A 23,345-nucleotide genomic window follows, 5' to 3' on the forward strand; every position below is an offset into this window, starting at 1 on the left:
AGAACAGAAGGTATCAGCTGACACAGGAAATTAATAAGTCTTAAAGAGTAAACCAATTACGTTCATTATAAATCTGCAAGGAAAAAACCTTCCCAGCATACCCTACAAAACAACCTGAAGCTTCAGCTTCAAGTAAGGTGAAAAACTGTAAGAGACCATCCCACACACTACTAAAGCCAACAGACTGCAAAGGAAGCATTCACAGTTAACATAGGTGCCTCAGATCCCTAATTGTATTATCAGAGAATCTGAACAGTCTTAGGAGAATCAGAAACCCTAAGCATACCTTCTCCCTGCCACTGACCTTCAACAGCTTGAGGTTATACCTTACTGCTATGAGACCCATTCTGTGCATAGTGCCCTGAACAGATCAGGTAGTAGAGCACTCCTTAAATCAGCATTGACATTAGTGATGAAAAGATTGTGTGAAATTAAAAAAAAAAAAAAAAAAAAAGATCATTCAGCTAAGAAGCCAAAAGTTTAATTTGAATGTTGCTTCTTACTGGTGCTTTCTTGTCAATAGGCTTGATAACAAATTTCTTGTCATTGAATGAGATATTTCTGATCTCACTCCAAGGGAATCCAATTTTCGGTGTTAGCCTGCAGAAATAGAAAGCAGAAGGAAATAAAAAAACCCCAAGTCATTCCAAATTCTTGACTTACAATATATAGCTCAAAATACTACCAAATTTGCCCTCACATTTCAGTACTCCTATGTTGACTGGAATCAGCCAACAAAATTAGTCATGCAAATGAACTACAAACATATGAAACAGTTTTTCAATCCCACTTTTTTTTTTTTAAATGGAAAATAGAACTGGAGAATGCATCTGTGGCAGGAAGACTAGGGATACAAGTAAAACTAGCCTGATAAGATTTGCCAATTTCTTGTATTTTTTTGGTCCCAAGTAGCATGTTTAATGGATTATTCTAGCAGTGTCAAAAACACAGTCAAGAATGATACATAAATTGTAGAGTTTAAAGACTTGAATTACAGAAAAGATTAATTTTGAACACCTTTACACTGGAAAGAAGCTGAAGGTAATGATGAGGACAGGAGGTTTATTACCTGTCATTCTGCTCATAAATGTTGAGTCCAAGAGCATCTACACCTAGCCAGAGTTCAGACCCCTTCTTGTTCTTAATGTTGAAGTAGTTCACACCATACATTTCCAGATCCTGTGCAATTTTCAGGTACTCCAAGACAGCATCTTCTCTGCAACGTGCAAAAAGAAAGCAGATATTCCTTTTTGAGTCTGTTAACTCAGAGCAAGAAGGTGCTGTCTTCTACATGGGCAGAGCAGCAACAAGCTGGCAAAGGTTCCAAGCATCACCCTAGTAGAAAATAACAAACTCACTCTGCAAGTTCAGTTTTGTTTTACTAAGAACAGCCAGCTGATGTGGACTAGAAAGAGCAGAGGCATGTGAACCTAGTTACTCTGAGCAGAATAACCTCAAGAATGCTAACTCATCCTGAAGCAAGCCACAGATTTTTTTTTTGTATGCATTCATACATTACACACTAGCATATATCACACTACTTTAAATACAGCAGTTTCACACTGCATCAGTTACCTAATCATTCCTCGATGTTCCTCATGCCACACCTGGATCCTCTCTTCCCACTGGTCCTTGTTAAGCTTGTGCTGCTCCAGAACTCTAGAAAGAGTACATGGGATGTCTGAGACCAGCCACTGCATTTGTGCGCACACAATCACATCACTCTTGATTAACGCTTCAATAAATATTCCATTGGCATCACAGTTACCCCACAAAAATTTTCCAGGAAATATAGTTTTATTACAAGGCTCCCTAGAGACACAGCAGTCAGTATTCAGACTTCTGAGAAATAACAAGTTGTATTCAATTATGCTTCTCCTTGGAGCATTACATTTTTTTTTGTTCAGAGCTTCTCTCACTACTTCTGATAGAGTTTCTTCAGTAGCAATAGGATGTTTAAGATTAAAGCTCTTAATTAAATGAATACTAATCCCAATCCTCAGAGGCACCAGGCTGTATTTTATTCTGAACTATCCAATCACCACCCCACCCCCCAAAAAAATCCCAAACCCTTTAAGGCAAAGGTGTAAGACTACCCAGGTTCACTTACCTCTGTGGGAGCAGTTTGTCACTGGCAAGGTAGCCTGATTTGTGCACCTCTTTGTTGAAGTCTCCATATTTTGACTGGACAGCATAAGAAGCCAGAAGGACAGCTGTTTCTGGAGGGCAATAAATGTCGTCATTCAGAATTGCCTCCTTCACTTGGAGGAAGAAAAGGCGCTGCGTGATGTCCTGGATCAGCTCTTCTGCCACATCCTCTGGGTAGAACTTGGCACGGAATTTGAAAAGCAAGGGGCTTTCTTTGCGTACATCTTGTGCTGTTACCTGGAACAGAGTTATCAGATTTTATAGCCTACATACCAAGTGAAGGGGAGCAGGTTTATTAACAGGAGGACAAGCATGCATTAGGAAAAAAGTTATTCTTTCCAATGCAGAATTGAGCGAGCAGAAGAGCAAGGATTTTCCATTCCTTAATGCTAAATACCTCATCACCTCTCCTCAAAGGACTTATCACAAGCCACTGGTTATGACCAGTGCTAGGTAAGCTACTTTCCAGGTTTCTCTCCAACCAAGATACTCATGAGCACCACATTAGCGTGTTACCAGGAAGGGTAACAGATCTGCCTGGATAACAAACAGGACCAGATGCAGGAGGACAAGGTCAGACACCGTGACTCCTTGTACCTTGGGGAGGGGGTGTGTGGACTGAAGGAAGGCAACACCAACTCGCTAATCTTGTGGTATTTCAGGTGTGTGGAGAGGCAAGAACAGATCCCTGACAGAAGTATGGAGACTGAATTTGCCCCTGCCCTTCAAGAGAAGGGAACCCAGGACAAGTGAAACACTTGGAGCAAACATACCTTTTTGTTCAGTTTCAGCCATGTTGAGAAGCCCTTGGTGTCCTGATACTGAAGTCCAAAAAACCAGACCTCTCTTAGACCAATTGTCTTGACGACCTGGAAGAAAGATGATTAGCAAATGCCCCAGCCAGGCAGGCTGATCTCACTGGTGGAAGAGAACATGTTAGAGGTAAGTTCAGCTGAACACAAAGACAACCAGTGCCCTAGCCTTCTGCCTCCCCTGCTATGGTGCACATACATAGGTCTTGGGGCATCTGAAGGGGTCTTAAGTGGGAGATATATTCTTCTCTCTCCCTCATCTCTTTAAGGCTTGTTGCCATTTATGAACAACAGCTAGGACACCATCTTCTTCAGCTACTTATGAACCAACACGTATAGCCAAAATACGATGCAACAGGTCTGACAGGTGTAATAGCTGCCAGGAATCAAAAATGCAGCTCCATTTTCAGGTACACCCCTCACTTATCATGCAAATGTACCACTCCTGGGCAAGCCATGAATCACCATGCTAGGCTGTGTCCTACTAGGCTGTGCTATTTTAAGGTTTGTGTTCTACTCCAGCAATAGCTGAGGACTGGGCCTTCACTCTTTAATGAGTGGCACTGGCAAGAGGTACTGCAGTAGGTAAATAGATATGCCATCCCTTGTGCCAGGACAAAGAGCCATCACAGAAATTAACTACATAGCTATGTAAGCTCTCTCCTTGGTCATTTCCCTAGCACACCATGGGTGCTATGTAAATAAGAGTTAAGAAGGCTTTGAAGACATACTGTAACATGAGCCAAGAGCCTCATGGGGGGGCAAGACTACTGCAGTATAATGCTACTGCTGGTAAAAGGAGGGGCAGAAGCTTCTTGGTAAAGCCTGTTCACTAGCAGGAGGCCACAGCTTTGTGTCCTGGCAAGTCTGGGACATGCCATAGGGTCCAGCAAATCTAGAAACTGAAGTTCCACCACATCTCTCCTGAACCCCCAGGAGTTGTTTGCATACTGGCAAACAAGGCACTTAGTTGTCACCTCCATTACTAGACCAGGAAGGGGAAGGGAGAAGACACTTGTCTTTGGGTGGACACTGTACCTGAAGTACAACACTAAGCTGCCTTTACACACCACCCACCCATCGGGCTTGCTCCTTCAGAGGCACTCAACTCCTGGATGAGCCTCACCCTAGGAAATCCAGCCGCCTGATCATGGTGTCCCCCCCGTCAGGTAAGTTGCGGTAACTTTGTACTGCCTTGTCCCATGTTGTACGATTTCTCCCTAAACGCCTACTTCCTTTTAAATTACTTCCTTGTTGAATCCTAAGGATGTACTCTGTTCCCTTCCGATGTGGTCTCTAGCTTTGGCAAGATACACCACCAAGGACACAGGTTCCCCGCAAACACAGTACCAGTTAGATTCTTTAGGGCTTGGATCAGACATTTCTTCTAGCCTTACAAAAGCAGCATTAGGGCCCTAGTTCCTTTCAGACCCAAAAACCAAAGGGACCTTTCAGCAGAGGTATGCTATTAGCAGCACACAGAGACAAAACCTACACACGGCCTCATAGTCTATATACATTATCCCACTGGAGTCCCTGAAATTATTCAGCCTGTCCTTGCTTGAACATGAACTAGAAACCTGGCCTAAAGCCCCTGTAAACACAGGGGAACATGGGGCAGATAAAGCCTCATTCGTGCATATCATGTAGTAGGATGCATACAGCTTCTTTCTGAGAAGAATCAGAGTTTGCTGTATGCATTGAAATCACGTGGTACAAGGAGAGAAAGAAAGGCTGTCCTAGAGCCTAAGGAAAGCTCTGTTCTTGGCAGCATTAACATTTGAATGGGATGGAAGCTCCCCCCTCTGCTGCATGTGTCTGCTTGCCTCACTTCCATTTGTCAGCAGCTTATGCCTAGAAATTCAACAAGCTGGACTGCCAGCAAGGAACTGAACGGCATCACACTGAGGCCCTGCACAAAAGGACTTTTATTCCACAGCAGAAGTCTGCACAGCAATAGCAGTGACAACAACAGACTGGACAGAGGAGAGAGGGGAGACGGCACAGCACACAACATCACACCCCAAAATGCTACTGCACTGGGGGGGGGGGGGGGGGGGCCAAGGAGGAAAAAAAGATAGTCCTAATCCCTCCTTCCCACCTCAGCTTTCACAGGTTTAGTTCCAGTTAGCAAGGGAAAAAGCATGAAGAAACAGCTTTCTACAGCTGCAAGGAGTCTGGCTGGCAGTTAGCAGCCCAATTATGTTTGTGGGTGTACAGCATTCAGAGCCCTGATGAGCTGCGAGATGTTCCAAAAAGCAAACATTTACTGGCAGTGGCCGAGGATGGAGAAGGGCTGGCACACAGGACAGAAAACTACAGAATATTGTTTAACCCAGACCACTATACCTAACTACCTGAAGTTTACACTCTTGGCTAGAGAGTGACATCTTTTCTTCGTGCCAGGAAGAACATCAAGTCAGTCCCTGGGTCTTGTTCAGCCTGCAGTACAAGGCTTAGTCTGCAACTGGCAATAGATTACAGGCAGCCTTAAAATCCAGCTGTCCCACTGTATTGGTTTTGTCTGGCAAGGTTTTGGTAGCAGGGGGGGGGGTGGGGGTGGGGGGGGGGGGTGGGGTGTGTACAGGGGTGGCTTCTGTAAGAAGCTGCTGGAAGCTTCCCCTGTGTTCGAGAGAGAGCGAGCCCATACCAGCCGGCTCTGAGACGGACCCGCCACCGGCCAAGGCCGAGCCAATCAGCAATAGTGGTAACACCTCTGCGATAACATTTTTAAGAAGGAAAAAAAAGTTGGGACAGGGAGAAACAGCCGCTGGAGTAAGGAGTGAGAACATGTAAGAGAAACAACCCTGCAGACACCAAGGTCAGTGAAGAAGGAGGGGGAGGAGATGCTCCAGGCACCGGAGCAGAGATTCTCCTGCAGCCCGTGGGGAAGACCCTGGTGAGGCAGGCTGTCCCCCTGCAGTCCATGGGGGTCCACGGTGGAGCAGATCTCCACCTGCAGCCTGTGGAGGACCCCACGCCGGAGCAGGTGGGTTCCCGAAGGAGGCTGTGACCCCATGGGAACCCCACGCTGGAGCAGGTTCCTGGCAGGACCTGCAGATCTGTGGAGAGAGGAGCCCACGGAGCAGGTTTTCTGGCAGGACTTGTGACCCCGTGGGGGACTCACGCTGGAGCAGCATGCTCCTGAAGGACTGCACACCGTGGAAAGGACCCATGCTGGAGCAGTTCGTGAAGAACTGCAGCCCATGGGAATGGCCCATGTTGGAGAAGTTCATGGAAGACTGTCTCCCATGGGTGGGACCCCACGCTGGAGCAGGGGAAGAGCGTGATGAGCCCTCGCCCTGAGGAGGTGAAGCGGCAGAGAATAACATGTGATGACCATAAACCCCATCCCTGTCCCCCTGTGCCGCTGGGGGGGTTTGGTGGTGAAATCCAGGAGTGAAGTTGTGCCCGGGAAGAAGGGAGGGGTGGTGGGAAGGTGTTCTGAGATTTCGTTTTATTTCTCATTACCTTGCTCTAGTTGATTTGTAATAGAGTTAGTTTTCCCAAATTGAGTCTGTTTTGCCTGTGACGGTAATTAGTGGATGATCTCTCCTGTCCTTATCTCGACCCGCAAGCTTTTTGTTATATTTTTCTCTCCCCTGTCCAGCTGAGGATGGGGGAGTGATAGAACGGCTTTGGTGGGCACCTGGTGTTCAGCCAGGGTTAACCCATCTCACCCACAGTACCTTGACTAGCCATGACAAAGCTCTTCATCAAGTATCCTTAGCTTAAAATTCCATACAGTAAGCAACACTGCCTCAGGGGAAAAGGTGCATTTCTGGTGACTCTCACTGCAGACAGTCTAAGTAAGCACACAGTAGTACAATTAATTTTTTTTCCACTTACATTCAGAGAAGAAACACAAGGTCTTCCAGGTAACCTTTTCTCTCACTTCTCCTTATTCCACATTTTCCAGGTCTGCATGACTCCTCCTGTCCTTCCCCTCAGCACTCACCCATCTCCCTCCAAACTATGTTCTTGCCATTGAGTCCTGCTCCACAGCAGAAGGAGAGCCATAGGCAGCCCCTTAAATGTAGATTTTGGCATCAAGATGACAATTGAAGATTGCCCTCATTCTCAGCCCAGGAAAATATACCACCACACTGGCAAACAAGTGCAGATCCTGCATGAAAGCACTATCTACACATGGGTAAGACCAAAGCATTCCAGCAGAGGAGAAGACATTCCACTCAGAGCAAGTTCCTGTGCCAAAGACCAAAGCATCCCAGGCTGTACTGCAGCACAAATCTGTCTTGAATGTCACCTGCTGTCCTCATTAAAGATGAAGTGGGCCTCTCTCCCTTGCTATGACAGGCATGTCAAGTACTTCTGAGAGAAAACTGCTAGCAAACCTTATTGCTGGAGGAGCTCTGAACTGGTGCCACACATACAGTTTCACATGCCAGAGCCAAAAACAACTTAGAACATGGTCTTCCAGGTACCCAACACCCAACGTGGGCTCCATCTACAGCCATAAATACTCAACTGTTCCCCTTCCATTTGGCTGATGGATATGTTCCTAACTTTCCCTTTCAAAGTGCTAAAATGCCAAAGTGCTAAATGACAGGATGATCTTTGAGTTTTTAAGCTTATTACAGTTTGCCATCGATCTCCTTAGCAACAAGCAGTCCATTTTTGGTCAGACTACTGCTTTTATAAAAGCCAGTAAGTTTCCACATGTTCCTGTGAAATTCGAGACCCATTTCCATACCACTCAACCACAAGGCTTCATTACACAAACAAGAGATCTGGGGTTTGCTGGAGGAATCGGCCACTGTCCCAAAACTTGCTGTTTTCTACCATGAAACCGCTATAGCGAGTTTTCGGTTCAGTGCTTTCATCTACTGGATCAAGTGCCCTATGTCTTCAAACACTACTAGGTAGGACCTTACCAAGGCTAAAAGCTTCTCTACAGTCTCTCTCCTCTCAAAGCTTAGTTTACAGGCCATGAGAGACCATCCACATTTATTCCAAACATAGCTCAATTCAGCTGGAGTTACAAGTTGAGAGCGATTCGGTCAGCCTGTGTTGTAAGCTTTAGCAACCATGAAAGAAGAAACTGAAATTGGTACTCAACAGAACCACTAAACTCACTGCAGCAGATAAGCAAGCCAGAACAGAGCACAAACTCAGAATCTTAGCAGCTCTGGCTCTTAATGAAATTTGTAGGATCCTCAAGATTAAGAAGGAAAAAAAAAAATAGCCCCACACTCCACTCTGTATTAGGCTCAGTGCTGAACATAAAACACAGCATCAGTGACTAGGTTTAGAGAGAGCAGAAAGATGCTTACTGTTACAATTTTAACCCATACCTGACTGTACTTTTCTATTACAAGCTTAGTTTTGACCCCAAAAGCTCATGACACTGAGGAAAAGCCTCCTATGAAGGTTAACCACATGCTTTCAAAGTCTGAAGTGACAGATACTAAAGTTTTTCCAATGTCTCATTTCTCCTTAACCTGTGACTTGGCTTCATGGCTCTTAAAGGTGATCTCTGTCCAATTAATGAGACTGAGTGCTCTGGTTACTCTAAAGGCTTATTCTGGAGTAGCATGCTGAAGCCACCATCTCCTGGACTTTGCCATGTTCAAGAGCTAGCATTGGAAGGACTGAAGTTTACATGGTCAGCTATAGGCTCAAAGAGCACTAAGCACATCACTGAGAAACAAATCTGTCCTGAAGTTGGAGAAATAGAGTTCATTTTAGGTTGGGGAAGGAAGTAGTGACTGAACAGCTTAGTAACCACAACTCATTGTTAAAAACGAGATCCTGATGTAAGTAAGGCCTATCAAATGGGTAGAGATCCCCACCCATCAACTGCATTCACCACCCAACAGACCTAGTATAGCAGACAGCTAAGACTCCAGCAGAGACGAGAAGGAATAAGGGGCTCTGAAGGGGAATGAAAGAACAAGGCACCAACAGGATGCAAGGTCAAAAGTGATCACAAACAAAGTGTTTGAGAAGCTGCCTCATACAGCATGTGGGAGACATGGAAGAAGGGAGTATGTTTTCATACCACAGAAATCAAAGCAGTTGAAGATTTTGTGACTAGTCTGTACACAGGCTGCCTGAGGATCCTGTAAGGTGCAGCATCCACTAAACCAGGGCATTTCTGTGAAAGCTTTCCAGCCAGCCAGCTGTGGAGCACTTAAGCAAGTTAGATACCTCTCTCCTTGTCCAAGGTACAGGCTAGTCCCCCTCGTCCCTACAACAGGCCAAAATCTCACTGACATAAGCTAGAATCGATTTACCCCACAAAAGGAAGTTTGAGAGTAAAAAAGATTGAAGGGATACAACTTCAAAGCTATGCATAGCAATAAGTAGCTAAGCAGTTTTACCAGAGAAAGGGTTAATCTTTCACATGTAGGAGATACACAAGGCAAAGCAACACTTTGTTTTACACACAAGTCCCCAGTCCAACTGCACTTCAGTCTGATACAGAAAAGGGTCAAAGGAAAAAAACAAGCAGCTATTGCTGTTGCAGTGCCTGTGCCCTGCATCCCCAGGAAAGCAGTATTACAAGGTAACTGTGAAGTAATCAGGCCTATGGGATAGCAGCAGCCCTGACAGACATAGCCCCTGTCTCGAGCTCTTCTTTTAATCAATCACTAGCAGCTGAGGAATGGGAGCAGAGTTACTGTTTTTGCTAGCGAGTCAGTACGTGCTGGTGCTCAGCAGCTGATGCCAAGGTACATAAGCAAAGAGGCACATAAGCAAAGCTGCAGAAGACAGACAGTACAATCCTTCTGTCTCAATCCAGGTTTTGTCTGTGTACACAAGCTTAAACTATTTAAGCTAAAGCTGTACAGTTACAAGCCTAGGGGATGGGGTGTATAGGAGGATCTCTAGCATAAATCACGATGTTACTGCACTGTGTGTCAGCTCAATATTTCTACATCCAGCTACTTTGGTGCAGAAAACTACTTCCAACAAAGCAGTGAAGCATCTGCGTTGTTCTAACACTACAAAAATTCACTTTGGAATTTAACCAAGCAGGAAAGAGGGAGACAGGAACATTGCTACCTCAAGCCCGTTCACCTATTATTACTATAGAACTTTAGACTCAAACTGTTCCTCCTCATGAAGCTACTACCTAGATACAAGCTTTCCAAAAGTCTTTTGAATCCTATTCAGAATAGGTCAGAATTGTGTGGCATCATTAATATATTTATCTACCTTTATATACAAAAGGTGGAAACAAATACTGCCTAAATGTTACTGAAAAAGCCAGCAGCATGCACCGAGGTAGCTGTGCAGCTAGAAACCTTGGTAATGCTTAGCAGCTTCCTTTTTGCTTAAATCAGAACTGACAGCTCAAAGTAAAAGGGCACTCTAGGGCAAAAACATGCAGGATCTCTTAAAATTTTTCTGTGAAAGAGTCAAACTTCAGGTTTCACACCAAGTCACTGTGCTAGAGCAGCAAAACCATAAGTTTGCTTTGTAGAGGAACACTCCTTTCCCTCAAAAAAGCATTCATGAAAGCAGTTCCTTTTTCAGAACGAGCATCATGCTAATTCCTAGATTAGCAATTCCAGGAGCACAATATAGTTTAAGAGAGCCAGAAGATGAATGGCCATAACTTTGTCCTTACACACCCCATCATGGGACCCAAGACTACCTCTGGATAGAAACTGAGATAGAGTGAACAGATTATCTGTCAGACAGCAGTCACTGTTTAGTCCCGTGTCAGCAGGGGGAATAGCTCCAGACTATCCCTTTACAGGAACTAATCCACACAAACAGCCATTTGAAACATACTGGATATATGCCAGCTGAAAACATAGTCAAAGCCCCATTCCCATACTAAAGGGAGCGAGTTTAGCATTTGTTGTCAGCTCACTAGAGGCTCTCATATTTTGGTTCGGTATTCAGTTAGTTCTTTACGCAAAGATCAATAAACTGTTTGAGCATGTCAATATAGAAGTACTTGCTTTCCTTTATATGCAAGTCTGACTATAAAAGTTTTTTGCAATAGAAAAGAGCCCTGAATTTTCCATTAAAAAAAAGAAGATGGACAGACAGTCTGTTGTGTATCTGCATTCAGAGACCAAGATGAAATGTTTCCCATTGTGGCAGGAGCTGAATAGCTACCTCCTTTGCAATTACTTTCCTTAATTGTATTTTAATTTAATTTCCTTAATTGCAATTAATTTCCTTAATTAGACTGCAGGGCAGCAACAAGCAGCTGGGATTAGGCTCCTCAACCCCTCACATTGCAGTAGCCTCCAAGACTCATTATTCATGTTAGAGGTGGAAGACTTTTGACATCCCCACATCTACTGCCAACTCCCTACCTTACTGCTTACCACGATCTCAAGCCCTGGCAGAGGGTTAGTCTTTCTACCACCACCACAGTGATGATACCACACAAACACCACCTAGCACTGTTGTGCTAGGTCTTTGACTAATCGTTTAGTCAAAGCCTGGAAATCTGCCACTGGTGAAGCTCTAGGACATTCGTTTCAGTAACAGCCCTATCAGGAACCAACATCACTACCTTCACAAGGTAATCTTGTGCACTAGGCAGTAGAAAACAGTTTAATTCTTATTCCAGCAAGTATGATATATGGACAGTATAGAGAGATGGTGTCCACTTTTAGAAACAGCAAATGTTTAACAGCTAGCTTCAGACACCTTTTTCCCCACTATACTTCCCCTTCCAACTCCACCTACAATCCAATTTAATTGAAGTAAACACTGCCTCATTTACCAACTCAAACTTAGCTCTGCAACAGCATTTGTTTTCTCACTTTTCAAAGTGTTTGCTATGGAAAAACCAAAACAAAACTTGTGTAGACAGGCACTGTGTGAAACACACTGCAAGGAGGAGAACATGCAGCTGTTTGAGAACACAACACAAAGGAGTGAAATCAATTACTAAGACATGAAGAGTTCCCATACTGGAAACATGATCAGATGCTTCTCAAAAAGAGACAAGTAGCTGAAGCCCAAGTCTGCCACCCATAATGTCAGTTTGCAGCAAAAGCTGCAGATGGTCTAGAGCCAACTGAAAAAAAAAACAAAAAACAAAAAAAAAAAAACAAAAAAACAAAACCATGTGCAGATTAAAAATACTACTGACTTCAATAGTATCACTTCTTAGCACCTGGTTCTTTGCTTGGATAATGTCAGAAACCTGATATTGAAAAATAATCATGGGAAGCATCCACATGAAGAACACCCCCTCCAAAAAAAAAAAAAAAACAAAAACAGTTCACCTTCTGAGGAACTTGGGGGTATGTCACCTCAGCTTCATTGGCATATGCTGCCATGAACTAACTGCAGTGGAGTTCCATGTTGCACACACAGATTCTGGACAGAATCCAGCTCTCACTTCTATCAGTCAAAAACTGCCAGATTTGAGACCACACAGGGCTAAAATAAGTAGGAGCTACTGCATAATAACACACTGACAGCTGAGAACTACACTGCAACTCAGAACTTTCCTGAAAGCCTTTTCAGTTTTCCCATTATGAAAAGATGCTCTTTTAGTAAAGTCTAGGATCTCACTCTATTCCCTCCATTTCGGGGCTGGGCTGCAAACAGCAATATAATATCTAGTGTTGAATCATTCAGCTAAGCTATGAGAGGAAGTAGTAGTTTGTGGTTAAACATCTAAAAAACACTTTAAGTTAGGTTTGCTGGCCCCAAATTAAATAGCTGACTTCTATGGGTGGGTCAGCCCTTAAGTTTCTCTCTTCATTAAGATAGGTACTATGTAAAGCTGGCCCCAGAACACTTAACACTACTGAACCACACCCATATCTGATATATCTGGTCTGGCAGTTCCTTTATCTTGTCATTAATCCAAGATTCATTTTACTTTTCTTTAAGCTATGAACTTACTGTTCAGATTTTCTTCCAAGTAGCAAATCCATGGCCTTCAGGGTTACAGCAGTGAAACAGAGTGAAGCCTGTCAAAGTTTCAACTGCTCCAATTGATAATGCTTGTCCCCAGTTGCTCCAACTTTGGGCTGCACATGCCTCCCTGCTTCTGTTTGGGCCAAAGTAGGAGGAAATTTGCCTAGCCAGTGAATGCAGAGGAAGCCTGAAGTGCCCAGATGAAGACAGCCTAATACAGTACAGTACATAACTTCTCTTAAGATTTGCCTCAGGGCCTGATGGGAGTATAGAATATCACTTCACCTGCACTTAAGGGTTGCAGCAACATTTGAAACCCAGCTAAGCCTCTCCTGTTTTAGACACCAACTACTTTTTGAAATCAATTACACAATGCTTGCAACTAAGCCAGCCAAAGATAGCTCAGTAGCTCCCTCGTAAGACTTATCTTACAAATTATGACTGCAGACATCTACTGCTTTCCAATTATTATGAGCTATAGCACCAATTCAGTTCATAAGAGGTAAGAATAGCTCCTAACACATTCTTGGAGATAAAAAAATGCAGTTGCTTTCAAAAAAAAAAGTGTGATTTCTTACTATGCTGAGTTCTCTTGAAGTTATTATACACACTGTCACTTCACCTTTGAAGTCCTTCACAAATTGTTTGCTGTTGCCTTAATAGAATCACAACACCCGTATCAACTTTAGATCTTCTGCAGCTCTATCACTTACTTGATCAAAGAGTTGCTTCCCTGTAGTGTTGGGCTGGATGGCAAACTCCAGCTCAGCATCCATGGTGGTAACACGCACGCTGATCTGGAAGACAGAAAATGCATTATTACAACACATGCTGTAAGTGACACTACCCAATAACGAAAATCAACATCTGCCTACAGCCAGGGACCAGCTCCCAAGCCTCCAGGATCTTCACTGCCAGCAGTTACGGAGTCATCTGCCCTGCCAGCACTGTGTTCCCCATTTCCCTGTAGAATATAACTTTCCTGTTTCTTAGTGTAAAAGTTTATCTTCTCCGTTCCTACTAATATTCCCATCTACATATTGACACACGTGAGAGCCATTACAGCTTATGAAGTTGAATTTCTGCTGTAGAACATTCTGATGACTTTCACAGAAGCAGAGGTGTTCCAAACCTTGGTACACACCACCAGACATCCAACCCTTCCATTTGAAGGATAAATGTCAAGGAAGTCCCTGGAAGCATTAACAACTCAGTATTAACTAATCTTCCATGGCAGGCTAATAATGCTGTTCCAGTCTCCATGGGTATTTGGAGAAACAATAAGGCACAATACACTCCAAGGGCTGTGGGTATGAAGCAGACAGGATGCAAGGATGATCTCATGTGCTAAGGCAAAAAGGATGCATGCTGAACTGATATATTCACCAGTATGCGCACACCCTTTGCAAAGCAGTAGAAGTATCTCTATATAGTTGCCTACTGCTTTCCAATTCTTGTAGGGAAGTGAAAGATCTCTTAAACACTGCAGAAATGGTTTAGGTGTAATTTTAATATTGCATCAAGATTCCATGATAAGATTAGCCTTGGACATAAGAAGCAAGATCTTGAATGGTCTTCCAGTAGAAGCATTATAGGATGCACTCTGTCTTGACATGAAAGTCTCACCATCGCGTTTTCACATGTGAAATGAAAGTGGCAAGGGATTGCAGCAAGGGAGTTTGCAGTGTCATCCCACAGAAGCAGGAAGACATCTGTACATCTTTCACCAAGAGTTCTCATGAAGCAAGTGAAACAGCAGAGGCATTTCACCTCAGAGATACTCCTGCCTAAACACAGATGCCTTAACTTTTGACCAGGCAAAGTAAGGCCTGCAAGTACATCAAGCTGTCTGAGAATTAATTTCTATTTGCATAACTGTCAACTGAAAAAGGTAAAGATATTTCACAATTTATGAACACAAACTGCAGATCTATTAGATCAAACTGTTTTAATGCTTTTCTGTCAAAGCAAAGATTCAAAATTTGAAGTTGTACAGACAAGATCTTCACAGTGCACCAAACCCCAGCATAAAGGCCTTGCATTCATAGTTCTCTTTCTTGCCAACAGCTGTTTACCCCACATCAACAAACCCCAATTTATTTGCTCATCAGTGCAATCAGTTCTCTAGGCACATTCCACCAGCCTTCCAGGAGTGAGGGGTGGGGTTAATGCAGTTAACAGTTTTACTAAGAATAACTTGAACTCACATTTAGACTATAAGCTAAACACATGACACTAATGACCAAAAAGCTAGAGGAAGCAGAGAAATATTCAAGGAAACACCCAATACTGATATGATCGCAGCCAGTTCTGATCCCTGTATTTCTACTGAGCATATGGACAGATTTCACATCTTTTTCACTAAGAAAGCAGTAGCAGACTGCAAGAGAGCTACAGCCAGGGTTTTTTCCATAAGCAAGAAGCATTCTGCTAGTTAAGTCTAAGTCAAGTGCTGAAAGAGACCACTACATACAAATACATTCTGAAGTTTTGGAAAAAGCCTACTTGAGCTCAGGCACACCACTATTTTGTACTTGATAACCCTCATGATGAGCCTAAAAGTTTTCTTGTTTCAAGTTTAGCTAAAAATTTAAGCATATTCCATGAGAGGTTAAAAGTAAGCCTAGCACAGCAAAGCTGAAGTCAAGAAGAGCTGCAGTCCTAATTGTTGCATGTGTAAGGAATGCTATTTAGATGTTATTGGAGCAAAGATATCACAAACAAGCAGACAAGGAATATGTTGGTTTTGAAACCCTCTGAACCTTCTGACACAATGACATCAAACTGAGTAAGAACCATCCCATAGAAGTATCAAGGAAAGAGCAAACAACCTAAACTCATAAGCAATCAAGCTTTGTTTAAAATTAGCAGCTTTCAATAGCATGCACATGCCTTAAATTCTCTTGCTATACCTTCCCAAAATTATTCTCCTCAGATCCTGGATGTTGACAATTGGCTAATTTCACAGTGCTTTGGTGAACCAGGAATCCAGTTGCTTGTTAAAAAGGCTGAATGCTCCCTAAAACAGCTTTGCTACTTATACTCGGAAGCAGTCTCTTCTACCAGAAAGAGTGCTGGTTTGTAAGCCTGACTTGCCCAGCATACGTACCAGTGAGAGCAAAGCTGTCCCTACGCCACATCTAAGTATAAGAGGGGCTACATTAAATGAGCCATCAAGCAACAGGTTGTCTTTTTTGTTTGTTTTCAGGTCTTTCCTGGCCACCTAAAACACTAATGTACCAGCTACCATGAAAGAAAAATTTTTTGCTTCACTGGTTATGGATAAAACACAGTAGCTACTCTTACCTGACATCATCTGCATAGGTAATTAAGAATTGAAGTATCTGAGCACAGAGGAAGCACCAGAAAACAGAACTGAAACATTTGTGGCAGTTCTTTGCAACCTGTGCCCAAATAGCTTTTAAGCTGTTCAGAGCAAATCAGACCTTAAAATTTAAAATAAAGCTGCTTCAGTAAGTATCCTCATAATTCATGCACGATACTTATTTGTAAAACTCCCATCTTTGTTAGCACAGTAAAAAAGGTCCCATGATGGAACCAGCAAAATTCCTTCATTGTCACTCACTTAAATGCACTTAAGCTATCTGACCAGTTATCATCCTTCAATTAGTACATTCAATAGGAAGACATACACTTTTTTCCCCTAGTGGAAGCCCCCTGTGCTTAAGATGAACAGCAACCTTAAGTTTAGGATCAGCAAATTCTTGAATGGGGTCTGCACTTGCAGCTTCAGCCTATGCTATTTTAGAAGACAGCATGAGCTAAGATACCACAGGAAACGGGCTTGTGCTTTAGAGAACCACACCCTGGTAACGCTAGCTTCCCTGATCTGAACAAAGTTTTAACACATTCAACAGCATACTGCTGTTAACTGTCAGCAAACCGAGCTGGGGAAGAGTTTGTCCTGGGCTGTACCGGTGACATTTTAACCACTGGTTTCATAGTAATTTAATACTTGGCCGAGAAGTTAGTTTGCTGTAAAATTGAGCTTTGTTAAACCTCATTGGTGTGGAAACAACATACAAAGAATTTTTTCTCCACGTTACCAAGCCAGGGGTTTTTTTGAGCCATTTGTGAACTGGAAAAACAAAGTGAGGTTTCTACCATTTCAGGTGGTGGGAGGCACTGCTCTCCATTCCCAGTTAGCAAATAAGAGGCCTGACAATACTTCAGAGCAGATGCAGCTTTACCAAGTGTTTTGTTTCATATCAAGAGCCCACGTGCTGGCACAGAAATACAAATCGGTTCTCCTAGCATGTAAAAAGGCTGAAAAACCAAGCACCAAGGGCGCTTTGTTCTGAAAGATACCTAGGGGCCACCTCACTATTGGCAAGTCACTTTCATTGATCTTAACATGCTCTGCCCACAGCTCAGACAAACTACAAGAAAAGGTCTGCTATAATTTCTACCTGACAAGTAAGTACCAGGCACTGCATGTTTACCTTCACCCTCCTCATTTGAGGTCTTACTTTTAGTAAAGCCACTTTACAGAGGCATTCACAGCTGAGTACTGCCCAACACAGACGTTACACAAGGGTTACACAACATAAGTGCTATACCAGAAGGCGGCCAGCATGATCCAGTCCCATCATAATTTAGACTCATTTGCCTTGTCCCTTTAGAATTACCCTGCCAAAGCACTTTTAAACCATTTATCTAGTTCACCATCAATGCTTATTCTAAGAAAAGCCTCAAGATTCATTAGTGTTAAGCTTTTATACTTGTATTTCTAAACCATCTAATGAGGTTTTCCTAGGTTTGAGGGCTGGCATAAGCATCAGCATGCCTACCATTCGGGTTGCAAACAGAATAAAATGCTCCTTCATAAGATAACCAGCTTGGACTGCTGAGCATATACAAATCTAGCTCTGTCAGTGTCCAGACAGGTGAGGTACACACTGCTGAGATGTAAGGCATAGGCGTAAATACAGTGAGAAAAAGACATTGCCCACCAGCAATCAGGTCGCAAGGTCCCCAGTGGCAGCACTCTTCCCCAAGTACACTACGCTCCTTTTCCAAAATTTATTGTTAGTAAACTTTTGTCTTAAGCTTTCAACACTCAGCAGGTGCTTTTAGAGGACTTACTGGATTTTATCATCAACAGATTTACCAAAAATACTATCCTAACGCAGTAATTATACTCAAATTCTATTTAAAGCAACTCATTGAACTTTTTCATCACAGCATTTATAATGCACTCACTGCTGCATCCAAGTGTCTGCGACCCTCTGAATTCTGCTTAGATCTTAAACTAGCATGTTTTACCCTAGTAGATGGCCTCTAAACAGTCGTCTTTTGTCTTTCCATCATCATTTAACATAATATTTTGCATATAAACAGCTAGCAACATTAAATGAAAAGCTTCCAGAGGAGATCGTCTTGCACATTACAAGAAAATTAAAGTATCACATTTCAACAGACAAATTTACACTCACCAAGCTAAAAAATACTCAAGAAAAAAGCCCATATTTAACTGATTCATTTCATAACAGCTACAGGAAAGAGCTAGAAACCTAGCAACTCTTCCTCTTCTCTATTTGAGGAATTAGCATTTTCCTACCAGTCTAAGCACAGCTAAAGATTGCCACTACCAGAGCACATTAAAGAGCTTCCTGCTGCCAAGGACAGTGCTGTCGTGAGGGCAAGACCTCCTGCTTGGACAGAATCTCTTGCATGGAAGAGACACTGTTCCAGCCCCCAGAGCAGCTGCAGCCAAAGAAAGCTCCTTTTGATAGGCAAAAGCTTTCACAAGCTACAGGACACCACCACCACCCTCCTCCCATGGTGTTCAGCAGACTACAGGAGACTTAGTAGACCACAGTACCAGGCACCTATCTGCAACATCTTTTCAGCAATTTTAACATTGCCTGTATACCTTCAAGTCTCACTTTCTACCGCACTGAGATTCCCAGTAAGTTTTACTACCAGCAATGATTATCAGTTAACTTCCAGGTCTCCAAGTAAGCCCTACTAATAACCTGCTATAACTTCTTCCTAAGATGATAATTTGTAGCTGCATATGGCAGGACAAACAGGAAAGACTCATACCGTCACACTAACGGATGTATTACTTGTACTAATGCCCCAATGTGTTGAGTAAAGCGAGAGGTAGAAGAGACAATTGTCATAAGTGGAGACAGGAACAGAGTACTAGGAAATTCATGTGAGAATAATAGGTAGAGTCAGCACAACAGAGTATCAACCTCTACAAAACCCTGACCCTGAGCTAAAGCTTCTTTCCTCCCTGGACTTCCTGAATCCAAGGAAGCTGTTAGACTCTGCTGCTCTGTAGGCTTCAAGCTTCAGATATTCACGCTTCCCAGGTTCAAGCCACCACATGGACTATTTCTGGAGAAAATGGCATACAGAAAAGTCACACGTCATTGCTCATTTGACTGTTACAGAACAGAAGTAAGTTCAGTTAAAAAGAAATTCCAGGCCATCCTTTGTAGACCCTCTATGCTATAGGGCACCAGTTGACCCAGCAATTATTGCAGGTAAAGATACTAGACTAACACCATGCATCAGTTCCAACAGCTCTCACCAAAGCAGCACATAAAATCCAGCCAGAGTTGCATGAACTCCAAACTCAAGATCTTGCAAGGCACCCTAATAATCTAAAAACCTTCCCAGTTTTAGCTTTCAGCAAGATTGGCAACAGTATAGCAAGCCCCTTAAAAGGCAGGAGCGTTTCCTGGAGGACAAACGCTCCCTGGGGCTGTACTTCACTTGCCGCAGCACCAGCCAGCCAACGCAGGCCCCGCTGTGAGGACAGGAGTCACATGCCGAACCGCAGAGCATACCAGGACATCATGCTTTGCATGGCCTCAGAAGAGCGTCAGAGGTAATGCCCCCCACCTGCAGCACCAGCAATACTCACAGACATCTGGCTCCTTCCCTAGTGCCAGCACTCTGCCGAAACAGCCCTGGGTCCTGTGTGTCAGGGTGAGGCTGGAATCGGGTCATGTGAAAGTGCTTGCAATTTCTAAAGGGATTACACTTAATTAAACCAAGCCCCCTTCCAGCAGTCTTAAAGGGCCTTTTCATACCCCTAAGCTCATCAGGGAAGAGAACAGCAGCAGGCACACCCCCAGCACCAACCCTGGCCCTGCCACACTGCAGCCCCCACAGCCAGCCTCAACCCTCCCGATGGCTCCCTGGAGCTTCCCAGTCCTCCCCACCACCCTCCTCCCCGCTCGGCTGGGGACACGGTACTCCTCGTTCGACTGAAGCCATAGGGGAGCAAATAAGGCCAAGGAAGGCATCCCGTTCCACCCCGCTATGACAATTTGAATAAGTCACCATAATATAGTGGAGGAGGAAGCTTGCCCACCTTTGACGCACTCAGTAACTCAGGGAGGCAGAAGTACAACTTATGTGCTATAGAGTACGTGCTATAACATCACCCTTTCAGGCACTGATTGTGTCTTGGTTTTGTTTCGGAACCCAACTACAGCCTGTAGCAGGACTTGACCCTTTAAAAAATCCCAAATGATTTTACTGCAGAGCCTGAAGACAAAGAGCTGATGTTACAGAAAGATTGAGCTGTTTTGTACATATATCTTTTAATCATCTTACGCTAAGACTAAAAATGGACACAAGCAAAGATCAATACCCGAAAACATTTGACCAGATAAGACACCCCCATGATTGTTGCAAGAGGAAAAAAACCCCTGCACTTTCCTCACCCATCCCCTGTTCTCTTTACACATTTGACAGCACAGCATCTAAGCTAATTTTGCAGAAGTAGTTGTCAGTTATTCAGTTGGGGCTATTTTTAATGTTATTTCCAACAAACCCAGACAGATACAAAGTTGACTGTATCTTTCAGCAAAATCCTAGTTACATCCCAACTGTCTGCACCTGCTGTATGTTAAGACATAACACAGGAGTCACCTGTAGATTGTGGATCAAATTTCTAAAGGTACTGAGATGCCTAAGGATCTTGCAGCTTACTGCCTTTCTTATGTGTTGTTACCCTATGCACCCAACCACCATTTAAAACTAGCTCAGTATTACAAGCTTCACACTACCTTACATGAAGACACATGGCTGTCATTAAAGCACAAAAAATGCCAGCTGTAAGAGTCAGACTCAGCAAGAAATGGCAGGTTTACATGAAGCTTACAGTAGAATTTCATCTACTGTTATGCTGAATTCCACAACTCAGTATCATCTACAGAGTGAAATTTCAGTTTGTACCTATAATTAAATTAAAAGCCACCTGCAGAGGGAGGACAGGCTCCTCTGTAAGCAGTCTGTGACAAAAGAAACAAGGAACTGGATACTCCAATCTCAATGGGCTTAACTACTATTTGAGTTCAGCTTGGCAGAAACCTCAAGAACCATAGTCTGGAAGCACAGAAAGAAGCTCCACTTACTAGCTTCGTTAACAAATATTTTTCTAGACTGCTCCCTTATCTCCACCACCACCACCCCCCTCCTTGCAGAAGGATGGAAGAGATCATACATCTAGTGTGCTATGACACACACATCACCAGGCTCTAGACCAAAAACATGAGGAACTGGCAGCATCCTCCAGATTCCACTGGAAAGTGGGTGTTGCTGCTGACTGACCTAGAGATCACAAATGCGATCTGAGTCTTCAAGGAGAGTCCACAACCAGTGGATTTATGTGCTGAGCCCTGTAGCCACATATGCAATATACTGCTCTACCCTAAGTATACCACATGTATTAATAAGTTAACTTTAAAAAAAAAAAAGAAGACTTCTTTCATTTGAAATAGAGTGGCAGATAGGGCTGAGCAGCACCCCAACAAGAATCTCCTATTTAGGTCAGCATTTGAACTAAAAATGATAAAAGAGCAAATCACTAGAATTGCAGCACAATTATCATACGCGAGCAAGTTGGCTGAACAATAAAGTGAGGAAGAGCTGGGAGAAGACACCACCAGCTGACATCACAGAAGGACAGACAGTTCTGTTCTGTTGGCTCTGGTGCCCTCTGAAGTCACTGAAGGTGCTGAGCTGTGCCCCAGGCTGCTCTGCAGGCAGGGAAGAGGCAGCTGCTGCAGCACAACCGCACTGCACAGCCCTGTTCTCACATGAGCACCAGCAAGCCCGGTCAGGGAAGCAACTGGGCTAAATCTAACTGGATTTGTGCTCATGTGGTCTTATTTCTTCCCTGTGAAGAAGCACAGCAGCAAGCCAGCTTCGGCTCAGAAACTGCGTGGAGCCACACCTTAAAGTCACATTAGAGCTGTGTCCCCCCTCTCCACCTCCCCCGGTTGCTGCTCTTAGTCCCCAGCAAGGCAAGATGGCTTATGTGGGCAGCAAACTGCAGCTTTCACACAGCTTGAGGAGCCAAGCTGTTGAGGACAGCAAGAGGAAAAAGCTGCCACAGGAAGCGAGCCACAGCAACAGCAGGCAAGACTGAGAAAGTTCACAGCTTTGAAGAGTCTACTTGCAGAAACCCAACGGCGAAAGGGTGGAGGAGGGAGCGCCTGAGCTGCAGGAAGCCAGACATGCCCTGTGACACAAGTGTGCATCTGACACTTATCTCACTTCAGCAGAAACGCCGAGGGGGTGTTGCCAGTGCAGAAAGTGCTCTGCCCATAACTTCCAGCAAAACTCACCTTCATAGCACTGATTTACTATCCCAGGGCAGGCTAGGGGGAGCTGGTTACAGCACATTGGCCATTAAAAAGCCACGCTGCAGGTTACCCACTCTTCTAGCACTTGGTGACTTGACACAGAAGTTTTTAGAAGTACCTCTGCCCCATGCAGAGCTTGGAAGAGCAGCAAATTTCTGCTTTATCTGATAAAGGGGTTCAAAATAAGCTGATTCTGTGTCCACTCCAACAGCATACAAGTTTTCTGACAGGGTTATAGCAGGCATTGTATCTGGCGGTTGAAAGATCCGATCCCTAATCTTGAAAAGGGTAAGGAGTAGAGATTGACTGAGGTGGATCTAAAAATCTGGTACCAAATATAATGCTAAAGCAGTCAGTTTCAAAAAGGAAACCAAGTGGTTTATCCTAATATAAACCCTGTCATACTGTAGTGTCAGGGCCCAAATATGTATTTGTTTGGCTGTTAACACAAGAGACCATTCCGAGATTAATTTGGACTGCTCATCTCCCAGTGATAAGGAAAATAAAATTCTTCCATACAGCCTGTGGTAAACAGGAATGTTCCCATGAAAAAAACATAATCAGTTTCTTTGGAGACTCTTGCTTCCGTTGAAAAGGTAATGCCTGCACAGCAGAGCAACACAGCAGTTATGTTGTTGCTTTTCTGGTTCTCAAGACCAAGTGTGAGAGGCCACAACTACCTTCATGTGTAAGTCTCCCTTTGCAACTGATCAATACCAGAGGCCCCGAGTACAAGGTAACCAAATGGAGACCAAGGGGATCCTCCTTGCAGGACATGTCCATCAGTCCAGAGATCCATTACTTGTATCTAGGCAGGGACTCTACTTCTGGCATCCTTATATAAACTAGGGCTTCCCCCTGCCCAAGTGGCAGAGAATCAGAT

The 23,345-nt window shown here is 43.7% G+C and overlaps 1 protein-coding gene across 1 annotated transcript in view; it reads right to left on the bottom strand.

Moving 5' to 3' along the window:
* Nucleotides 1–23,345, bottom strand: part of MSN (moesin) — a 49,219-nt gene that overhangs the window by 7,576 nt on the left and 18,298 nt on the right. The window contains exons 2-7 of the mRNA XM_049827468.1: nt 13,541–13,624; nt 2,922–3,017; nt 2,111–2,385; nt 1,576–1,659; nt 1,070–1,216; nt 504–600 (exon numbers count right to left, since the gene is read on the bottom strand). Coding sequence (XP_049683425.1) covers nt 504–600; nt 1,070–1,216; nt 1,576–1,659; nt 2,111–2,385; nt 2,922–3,017; nt 13,541–13,624 — 783 coding nt within the window. The remainder of the gene's footprint in view (nt 1–503; nt 601–1,069; nt 1,217–1,575; nt 1,660–2,110; nt 2,386–2,921; nt 3,018–13,540; nt 13,625–23,345) is intronic.

The sequence above is a fragment of the Accipiter gentilis genome, chromosome 24, assembly GCF_929443795.1.
Source record: "Accipiter gentilis chromosome 24, bAccGen1.1, whole genome shotgun sequence".
Lineage (NCBI taxonomy): Eukaryota > Metazoa > Chordata > Aves > Accipitriformes > Accipitridae > Astur > Astur gentilis.